The sequence below is a fragment of the Ictalurus furcatus genome, chromosome 6 (genome assembly GCF_023375685.1).
Source record: "Ictalurus furcatus strain D&B chromosome 6, Billie_1.0, whole genome shotgun sequence".
Classification (NCBI taxonomy): Eukaryota; Metazoa; Chordata; class Actinopteri; order Siluriformes; family Ictaluridae; genus Ictalurus; species Ictalurus furcatus.
This window is the reverse complement of record NC_071260.1, coordinates 18675131-18686528: the sequence shown is the minus strand read 5'-3', so window position 1 is coordinate 18686528 and position 11398 is coordinate 18675131. Positions and strand designations below refer to the sequence as shown.

The 11398-nt window shown below is 40.0% G+C and overlaps 1 protein-coding gene across 8 annotated transcripts in view; it reads right to left on the bottom strand.

Moving 5' to 3' along the window:
- Window positions 1-2534: 2534 nt before the first annotated feature.
- dgkh (diacylglycerol kinase, eta) overlaps window positions 2535-11398 on the bottom strand; it is a 65763-nt gene continuing 56899 nt past the window's right edge. For 6 of the 8 annotated variants that reach the window (XM_053626888.1, XM_053626894.1, XM_053626889.1 and 3 more), the window contains 5 exons: window positions 11281-11373; window positions 11051-11170; window positions 10124-10229; window positions 8516-8646; window positions 2535-6183 (listed from right to left, as the gene is read on the bottom strand). In XM_053626888.1, the coding sequence (XP_053482863.1) occupies window positions 6097-6183; window positions 8516-8646; window positions 10124-10229; window positions 11051-11170; window positions 11281-11373 (537 nt within the window). In that variant the 3' untranslated portion in view covers window positions 2535-6096. The remainder of the gene's footprint in view (window positions 6184-8515; window positions 8647-10123; window positions 10230-11050; window positions 11171-11280; window positions 11374-11398) is intronic. The other 2 variants (XR_008386127.1, XM_053626890.1) reach the window with 2 other exon arrangements.

The following is an 11398-nucleotide window of genomic DNA, read 5'->3' as shown; positions in this document are numbered from 1 at the left end:
GGGATTGGTGAGGAGTGACTATGGGATATGGCTGGATTGGTGAGGGGAGACTGTACAGTACATAGACAGTATATAGAACCAAGTAAGTCCATTAGAAAATATTGTGGGCATGTAGAAGCAAAAAAATATCCATGGTTAAACTCTACTCAAACATTTTGTGGGAGCAGGCAGTATTGGTGAGGAGAGTCTTTGGATGCAGGTGGGATCAGTGATGAGAGACTGTAGGAGTGGGCAGGATTGGTGAGGAAAGTCTGTGGGAGTGGGCTGGATTAGTGAGGATAGTCTGGGAGTGGGCAGGATTGGTGAGGTGTGTCTGTGGGATTGGATTGGTGAGGAGAGTCTCGGAGTGGGCTGGAATGGTGAGAAGAGTCTGTGGGAGTGGGCCAGATTGGTGAGAAGAGTCATTGGGAGTGGGCTGGATTAGTGAGGAGAGTCTGGGAGTGGGCAGGATTGGTGAGGTGTGTCTGTGGGATTGGATTAGTGAGGAGAGTCTGGGAGTGGGCAGGATTGGTGAGGTGTGTCTGTGGGATTGGATTAGTGAGGAGAGTCTGGGAGTGGGCAGGATTGGTGAGGCGTGTCTGTGGGATTGGATTGGTGAGGAGAGTCTGTGGGAGTGGGCAGAATTAGTGAGGAGAGTCGATGGGAGTGGGCTGGATTGGTGAAGAGAGGCTGTGGGAGTGGGCTGGATTGGTGAAGAGAGGCTATGGGATTGGTAGGGCAGGGTTTGTTGAGGAGAGACTGTGGGAGTGGGCAGGATTGGTGAGGAAAGTCTGTGGGAGTGGGCTGGATTGGTGGAGTGGGTTACCAGGACTGGAGCTAGGAAACATTTCTGTAAGCTGGCACTCTGTGGCCAGTTCCTGGAGTGCTGCAGTTGATGGTAAACTTAGTAGCTTACTGGTTAGCATATTTGCCTCACACCTCTGGGGTTGGGGGTTCAATTCCCACCTCTGCCCTGTGTGTGTAGAGTTTGCATTTTCTCCCCGTGATTCGGGGGTTTCCACTGGGTACTTTGGTTTCTTCCCACACTCCAAAACATGCGTTGTAGGCTGATTGGCATCTCTAAATTGCCTGTAGTGTGTGAATGGGTGTGTGCGATTGTGCCCTGTGATGGATTGGCATCTCATCCAGGGTGTCCACCACATTGTGCCCAGAGTCCCCTGGGATATGCTCCAGGCTCCCCATGACTCTGTATAGGATAAGTGGTACAGAAAATGGATGGATGGAATTGTATAGTAGTGAAAATAAGTATAGTATGACTATATACTGTATATTGGTTTATAGACATAAAGGCTTTCATTTTAAAATTGAAAAATGCATTCTTTTAATCATGGCGATCATTAACTGCTGTTAATGCTGTATATGTGTATATTTTTGCCTGCATCGTGTATTTGTCAGAAAAAAATTAGCAGAAAATATTTTTTTATATAATTTTGATGAACTACAACCCCAATTCCAAAAAAGTTGGGACAGTATGGAAAATGCTAATAAAAAAGCGGAGTGATTTGTAAATGTACTTTGTCTTGTATTTAAACAAAATATGTAGAAGACAAGGCATTTTATATTTTACCTAATCAACTGCATAGTTTTTTTAAGGTAAACGTTTATTTTGAAATTGATGCAACACATGCAACATATTCCAAAAAAGTTGGGACAGGGGCAATTTAGGACTAATAGCAGTGTGACAAGTTGAAATAAGAAGGTGATGCGAAACAGGTGAGGCAATCGTCTACTCATAGTATATAAGGAGCCTCCACTTTGAGAACAACATTCCCCAAAGACAGATCGGTAGGATTTTGGGCATTTCATCTATTACAGTGCACAATATAATTAAAAGATTCGAGAAGTCTGGTCAAATCTCAGTGCGTAAAGGTCAAGGCCGAAAACCTCTTCTGAATGTGCGTGATCTCCGATTCCTAAAACGTCACAATCTTAAAAACCGTCATATTATTTTGTACAAATGACTCAATGTCAGGAGTCACTTGCACAATGGATATAGATTAAACAAATATTAACAATTAGGGTAATTTATGTAATTCTAAACAGAATTATTTTATTTCTTTTGAGCGTTTTTTAATGTAAAATGGTGAAAAATTTGTGCTTACACTCTAATGCAAATTTATAGATATATAAATTTGTGGCCAAACTCAGGAGAGTCTGCTCCAGAATTATTGGCACCTTTGGTAAAAATTGGTTTTTAAAATGCTATAGAAACATGTCTGTGGTTAAATAGCTTAAAATTGTACAAATATATATATTTTGCTTTTTTATTTTACTTTCTGGGATATAAACATGAGGTGCCAAAGAGGCCAAGATTGAAACATTTTTTATTAAGATTTTCCCTCTCTCATATTTTCAGTGTGAGGTTAAGCTGATTAACCACAAGGACATTTTGTTATAACCTTGACCAAAGGTCCAGTGCTAATAACTCTGGAGCTGACTTATAACTTTCCTATGATATACTTTTTACTTGTTCATATTTCAAAAACTCACAGGACAACTCAAGAAAGAAATGAGACTATACATGATACGATACATTGTGTATGCATTCAGTTTTTATTGAAGAAGTAAGATATTAAGTGGCACCATTTTACCACTTCAAAATGTACAACAAAATTGAGACATTTATTCAATCAGGATACAAAAATACACATCTCAGTGACTTTCATATTGTAATAAATAGTTAATCATGCACCTACGATAAAAAGGCACAGAAAACAGTCACTTAGTAGTCATAAAAATTACCAACTACTTTACCAAAAGATCATCCAGATATCAATACAAGGGACTACTGTAACATTATATCCCAATGGTGAAAACACATACATATAATTTGTTTAACCTTAATAAATATGCAAATGTTGTATATAGCTATACACATAGTTTTACAAATTAAACTGTGCCATTGTAAACACAATGTAAACAAATGAAACTCACATCGCACTTCTCATAATAAGATCATGTCAGCGATATGCTCTAGAGCCATCCTGCTCTAAAAATTTCTCATGTGAATTGGTTTTGAAAAAAATCAGGCAGTATACAGCTTTATGTACACCATCTATAGGTAAGCCCAAGCTCACATGAGCCTCAAGTCTTATCAAAAACACACTTAGTCTCGTGGATACACTCTTGAGAGCTTGTTCAGAGACAGATATACATGAACACGTGCAGACGAATTAACTGCAGTTTGAGAGGAAGACTGCACTTGGGGAAATGAATGCAAATGAAACCACATACGAGGCACTGTTATTCTGAGGTCAGTTAACCTGCTACATTTTAGAAATGGTAAATATCTAAGGCCAAATTTTTCAGTACTTTTTTCAGGAGCTATCAATTCCCTAAATTGCAAAGGTGCTATAGTCAGGTCATGAAACCATTACAAGTATCTCAGTTTTTTAACAGTTAGCATGTATGGCACTGCACATTGTTAAAACTGCACTGTAGTAGCTTCTAGAAAGAAATGCATGATTAAGTACTTGCATCATTGGCAATGACTCTAGATCAGTGCGGGTTAAATCACTTTCTCATAGTCTTTGACTCCTTTCCAAGGCAATGCATATCTGTTTATGAAGAGTGAAAATAAAAGGATGAGAATGACACTACATTCACTATTATTACATGTGACATTCTTTGAAAAAAAATTCAATTAGGTTCCATTAGCACCCTAAAGAGTTCTTCGGTTTGACCTTGGTGGCTCTACACAGAAACCTACAAAAGAGGGGTTCCCTTTAAAAAGTTCAGAGTAGAAAACCTTTAGAAAGCTAAAGAATCCTTGAGGAACCCTTTTTTCTAAGAGTGTAGTGTGAAAGTTTATATAATCCAAAAATAACCATGTTGGTTAAAATTAGAACCACATTCCTCCCATTTCTCCTAATAAATCCTGTCCACTAACAAAATATAGCACAGTTTGTTTAAAAGCTAGATCATAAGAGGAAGCCAGCTATCTAATATGCAGTCAAATGTATGGACAATTTTTTTAAATTTAATATCCAGCTGTATTATTATTGAACATTCAGATTTTTTTTATTTCTATATAGTTCACGCAAATTTCTTTATGCAGAGTGCAAAGTTATTTAATGGATACTAATATTTTCATTAAAAAAATTTAGAGAATAAATATATTATTCTATTATTATTAAGTATTTCGCTGGGAGCCACATTTTTTTATTTTATTTATTTATTTATTTACCAAACCCACATTCAGTACTCTGCCACCCCCTAGAGGGAAATTTTGATATGACACAAACCACAAACGAAACCTACATAAAGTTGTAAATGACAGGACTTGATGAAGGGAGGGGGAAAATCTCCATTATAATGAAAACAAAAGAGGCACAGCAGGCAATTCTGCTAGTTTCATAGTATATGTCTAATAGAACATCCAGATGTTTAGCGAATTATCCTGGAAGCACAATTGAATAGAGAGAGAACCAACAACTTGCTTAAGGAAGATTTTATGAATTTGGAGAGAATATGGCATGTCCACAAGCTCACCTTAAACTAAAATAACTAAAATAACACGAGTGCATGAATTGATTTCTTGTTTTCCATGAAAAAAAAATCACATAATAAAGCTTCATAGAGAAGAAAATGTATCAAAATAAATACAATATTGCACCTTCAATAGAATACAACAGCACTTAACATATAAAGGTGATTACTAAACATTATTATAGATCACATCTGTATTATGATGTGTAAGCTCTACATAACGTGTTACCATTAATCTTTACAAACCGTTTCCTTACAACTGGAATTAACAGTAGAGACTGTTTCAACATATTTACAGTGCATATATTAACCAACAAAAACCTCACTTATACTTGTATACCCTGTAATGCCATCAACTTAATGCAATTTAGTTCTGGGTATCTTATCAAACATATACTTTATCCCTATTTTGAGGAATGACAATTATGAGAAACTTATGCAAAGCTGCAGATCAACTGCAATATCTTATGACCAACACAAGATTCTTATTGCAAGGAAAAATATCTAAATGTTCCAAATAGGTCTACAGTCAAAATGCAGAAAAGTGACTCCATTATTTCATAAATCTAATAAGAACTTCCACACTAATATTCCGATACTTAAAATTATGTTTTTTCTTAAACATTTGCATTCTAATGCAAACTAAAGAAAAGGATTTCAAGAAAATGCATGGGGCACATTCACTTTTGTAGTCTCTTGTATTGTATGTATACATTGTGATGTATTCTTCCTTACTGATATTTTAAAGAACTGATATTTCTCTGTTACTCAATGTCCTAATCGAATATAAATCATAATCTTCCTACAATAAAGCACACTTTTACAATAAATATGATACATGACACTGCTCTTTGACACAGAAGTCTCATGCAAACCAATATATAGAAATGAAACAGCAGTCTAATAAGACCACAGGGATGCTTCAGTAGTAACAAATGGTATCATACTAAAGTCATATAAAACTTGTTCAAGTGTTAGTTTGTACAATAAAAAAACGACACGAATCATGCAGTGAAATAGATATCCAAAATCAAGCAAATTCACCATGCATCAGAATGTCACTGCTTCAGGAAACCCCTTACTCGACTTTCTTTCTGGACTGAAAAACCATTTGCTATGATTGCAATTCGAGTGCAGCTCTTCAGCAGCCATTTTCCTGTCTCCTTAAAATGTAAACAGTGCTGTCGAAAGAAGAATATTGCTGACACATCACATCTCCATCCTATTGTAGCCATCCACCACAAGGCGAAATGCCAGCGAGCTATTACCCGGCCTTGCTTCACCCACAGTGAACACTTTATGGAAGTCTTGTTTTGCTACTTGACTCTTTTTAAGATGCCAGAAGTTGCCTCTGCAATGAGAGTTGCATACCTGATTGTGCCATCAATGCAATAAGAAATGGCTTTTTTTTGTAAATCTAACAACCACCTGAAAATATTCGACCATTACAATTCTTTTGGCACCAGCACTCATACTAAAACAACACATTCGCAGGTACTCTAAAGCTATGCTAAATCATGGGGAGGAAACCCCTCATTACCGAGCTCATCCAGACAACGCAGCTCTGTTAAATGTTCACTTCTCGTCAAGGAAAGGATTCCTCGAGCTTCACAGGTCCACCATGGCGCTCTTAGCCAGCTCTTTAGTTCCCTGGAGAATTCTCTTCATATGACCCACCTTCGAGATCCCCAGATCCTGTGCAAATAATAACAGCATATTTGCAGTTTGTATATTACATGTATAAGAAAGAAAGAACATATATTTCTCACAGTACTAATTTAGTTTTTATAATAAAGGATATGTATTGAGGTTGATGTGTACGTAAATACAGACTTAAAAGTGCTAAAGTGTTTTTGTTATGCCTGGTTCAAGTATAAGTTTAAAGTAATAAAAAACTGTAAAGATTTGAACTTTTACTATATAAAATATTTTGATGAAAGGTTTCACACAAATAACATAATTAACATCCTGGAATGAACATGTTATATTGGTCAGGTATTAAATGCACCGATCAGCCATAAGATTAAAACCACTGACAGGTGACGTGAATAACATTGATTATCTCGTTACAATGGCACCTGTCAAGGGGTGGGATTTATTAGGCAGCAAGTGAACAGTCAGTTCTCGAAGTTGATGTGTTGGAAGCAGGAAAAATGGTCAAGCGTAAGGATCTGAGCGGGGTAGCATTGTGATGGCTAGACAACTGGGTCAGAGAATCTCCAAAACAGCAGGTTGGAGATGTGGAATGTTCTCGGTATGCAGTGGTTAGTACCTACCAAAAGTGGTCCAAGGAAGGACAACCTGTGACCCGGACCTGAACGAGTGCGTTTGTGGCGCTTACCTGAGGAAGAGATGGCACCAGGATGCACTATGGGAAGAAGGCAAGTCGGCAGAGAAAGTGTGATGCTCTGGGCAATGTTCTGCTGGGAAACCTTGGGTCTTGGCATTCATGTGGTTGTTACTTTGACACGTACCACCTACCTAAACATTGTTGCAGACCAAGTACACCCCTTCATGGGAACAATATTCCACCATGACAGTGACCTATTTAAGCAGGATAATGCACCCTGCCACACTGCAAAAATTGTTTGAGGAACATGACAAAGAGTTCAAGGTGTTGACTTGGCCTCCAAATTCCCCAGATCTCAATCTGATCAAGCATTTGTGAGATGTGCTGGACAAACAAGTCTGATCCATGGAGGCCTAACCTCACAACTTACAGGACTTAAAGGATCTGCTGCTCACACCTTGGTGCCAGATACCACAGCACACATACAGAGGACTTGTGGAGTCCATGCCTCGACGATTCAGAGCTGTTTTGGCAGCACAATGAGGACCTACACAATATTAGGCAGGTGATTATATGTTAATATTATGGCTGCTCAGTGTATGTGTGGTGGCCTGGGGAATCTTGACAGATGTCACAGCAGATGAATTCCGGTAAAAAAATTACAAAAACTTTTTTTTTACAACTTTTTTTTTCACAGGCTGCCACACATTTATTTATTTGAAGTATAGGTATCAAATTATATTATAGGCAGAAAACCTGCTTTTTTGGTCGTTTTTGGCTGTTTGCTAGATGTCAGCTGCAACAACATGTTGTGGGTTTTTCCAAGGCCGCTACACATGTCATACATTTAAAAAAAAGACTGTTGATACATTTGCCACAAATAATAAACAAAACACATACAATTGATGCTATGATAAAGACATTGGAGAAGCCAGGTTGCAGATGAGGTCTTAATTAGTGGATGTATAAGCAGTATGTTTTTGGCACAGTGTGATTTATGTGACATTTGACACAGTACGAGTATGAAACCTCATATACTCAACAAGTGCAAATGATAAGAAAACACAATGATGTGAAAATGGTCAATGATTTGATTTTCAGATACCCATTTAAGTAATAATTCAGGAATATATGACAAGGCTATGCAATTGTATTTCGGTTTGTCAGCAGATTTGCACTTGTTAGATACACTTAATCGGTTCTTGTTCCTGGCATGGGACAACACACTCCTTTAACCCCCCCCCCAAACACACACACACACATGACTTGTTGTACTTAAAAAAATAACACAAACAGAGGCATGCTCATTCACATCTTAGCAGTTGACACCAGTGAACGTATGTTGTACCTATAACACACAACACAAGCTGATGCATGTGTCACACCATGCTGAAGGTGCAGTCACACGTTTAGCTTCCCTCAGTGTGAGCGGATCTCCCCTCTCCACCTTTTCACCTCTCACTGACTCTATTCTCTATTCTAATCTCGACACTTTCCAAAGCCATATCATGGCAGGGCCACAAACAGTTAGTTAGCATGTAAGTATGGTTCAAGTCCCAAACGACACTTGCACAAAGGAAGCCAAGCAGAGCAGTGCAGCACAAAACAGCAAACGGGGTCAGGTAAAAAGGACAGAAAAGATACAGAGACAGAGTCAGTGAAAGCTAAAGGAAGAGAGATAAAGTTCTGCTTATTCTGAGGGACATTGTGAGGCACGAAAGGGGCGTGTGTGTATACCTTCAGGTCCCTCCTCTCCAGGTGTAGGAGCTCAGAGCCGCGGATGTCGTGGCGGATGAAGGTGTCTTTGTATTCCCCCAAGCTGAGCTGCTCCAGCCAGGCGCCCACCTCCTCAGTGCCCCACCTCTGAACTACACAAGTCAAGAGCAACAAGGCCCCTTCAGTCTCCAAGCCCCGTACACGCCGCGAAGGACATGAGCAAATGGAGTCAGGGGGCCGAAGTAAAACAAAATAAAACAACAACAACAACAACAACAACAACAACAACAACAACAACAACCACAAAGGGGAGAAGGAATCAAAAACAGAAAGAGAAGACACAGAAAGGAGTGGCGGCAGCAGCTGGCAAAAAGAGGGTTAAACAGGTTTTGGTTTGGTATGAAGTCTCTGGTCACTGGCACACACCCAGAGGATAATTTCTGGCATGCAGGTTATCCGAGTGGGACATTCACCACTACATTCAGTGCAGACACAGGAAACAGCAAAAGAGAGAAAGCGAGAGAGAGAGAGAGAGAGAGAGAGAGAGAGAGAGAGAGAAAGAGAAAGAGAAAGAGAGAGAGAGAGATGTAGAGAAAGAAAGAGCAGGGAGGACGGGAGGTTTAAGCCTGTGCACCCTAATGATCTATGTCTGGACCCTGAACCATGGTCTGAACTGTCCTCTCCCATCCAGCCATACACCTGCTCATCCACAGGCAGGAAGCCATGCGTCAGATATACATTATTAATCTTATATGCTGACATCATCCCAGAACACTGAAACACCAGGGGCAATTTCTCTTACTTCTATTCACTGATTTGTAATAGTTATAGTTTCCTAGAAAACATATAACTCAGGGGTGTCCAATCTTATCCGCAAAGGGCCAGTGTGGTTGCAGGCTCTTATTCAACCAAGCAGGAGATGCACCCGATTCCACCTGTTTAATCAGTTGATCTTGGCTTTCAATAGACTCAGGTGTGGCTTCTGCTTGGTTGGAATGAAAACTTGCACCCACACCGGCCCTTTCCGGGTAAGATTGGACACCCCTGATAGAACTGTTTTAAATATTTTCAATTATTGAGAAGTGAAAGTCCTGCTTAGTTAACAAGTTGCAATTTATACATTTCTCGAGTCCAGTGGTTTCAACCTGAATCCACTTGAAATAGGTTTCCCTTCCATGAGTTTAGTCATAGTGGTTTGTGCCTGCTGTTCACGTGTGGACACATGAGACTGTATCTGACTCACAGGACAACATCATGTACAAAGGAAGTGCAGGATGCTCATGGATGGTTGGGTTGTATTGAGTACGTCACAGAACAGAGAACTCTTGGAGTGGGGGGAGTGGGGGGGGGGACAGATGCTACATGAAGATCTATGGCATCAAACATGCCTCATAGCGCTGCTGTGATGGATCTAAGAGGTCAGACACATGATTATTTCACTCTGCACTGTGGCATTAGTGAGAAATAGGGGCACCTCTCAGTTCAGTTTTGGTATTACAAGTCACTATGGTATTCCTCTCAACTGCAAACCATAATCTGGCAACACCATGTTCCATAAATGCAATCTTCCAATGTCCATCTATGAAAAATCTTTGTGTGTTTAATGTCAGAACTGCCACACAACCTTACCTGACTGTGGGCTGGACTTCTTCAGTGCTTTCTCTTTCTTGAACTTTGGCACAATACGGAACATGCCACTTCGGCTGTTTCTCTTGCCATACTCCAGGGAGTGGTCCTATCACAAACATACAATTCAAATAACATGTTTTGCTCTCAGGCATGCTGAGCATGTTGATGATGGGAATGTTGGGTATGTTGGTGATGAAGATGTTGGTGTGGAGCATGCTGGTGCTGGGAATGTTGGTGTTAGAATGTTGGGCATGTTGATGACTGAAATGTTGGGCATGCTGGTAACAGACATGCCAGGCATGTTAATGATGAATGTGTCTAATATGATTATGTGCATGTTGGTGATGGGCATTTTGGTTTTGACGATGTTATTTGCATGTTGCGCATACTGGCGATGGACAAGTACGTGATGTGTGTGTTGGTGACTGGCATTTCAGTAATGGCCATTTTGGTGATATTTGTGTTTGTTGATGTTGGTAATGAGCATGTTGGGCATATTGTTGACAGGCATGTTTGGTATGTTGGACATATTGGTGATGAGCAGGTTTAATGTGATGTGCACATTGGTGATGGACAAGCGGGACATATTTGTGATGGGAGTGTTGGTGCTGAAGATGTTTGCTATAGGTGTGTTGAGCATAGTGGTGATGGATATACTGGCGTTGTGTATGTTAGCAGTGGGCATGTTGGGATGTGCATGTTGCTGATGGGTGTGTTGGGCATATTGGTGAGAGACATGTTAGTGTTAGGTATGACGGCAGTGGGCATGTTGGTGATGGGAATGCTGCTGATGTGCATACTGGTAATGGGCATGTTGGTAACAAGTATGCTGGATGGCTGTGTATAACAGAATCTTAACTGTCGCACACTATTACATATCATGTGCCTAGAGTTTGCTGTAAATATACAGTAATAAGCTGGGCTCACCTCCTCATCGTTGGGCTGGAGAATGTGGTAAAGCCACGGGATTTCAGTCAGCTTGCCCAACTCCACCTCAACACACTGCAAAGCACTGGACAATAACTCCTCATCAGGAGGGTCCAGTTGCTGTACAGACACAATCCCACAACATGAAACAGGATCCAAAATCACAGTCATAGACCACAACGAGCAAGCAAAACTAAAATGCAAACACTGAACTTTCAAAATTGCCTTACCAATGACACTCGTCCCACTAGAAGTGACTCAGTCTCATTGTGCAGGGCCTTCACTGTGCTGGTCACCTCAATGGCTGTGTTCCTGGTCAGACTCTAAAGGAAACATACACATACAGTA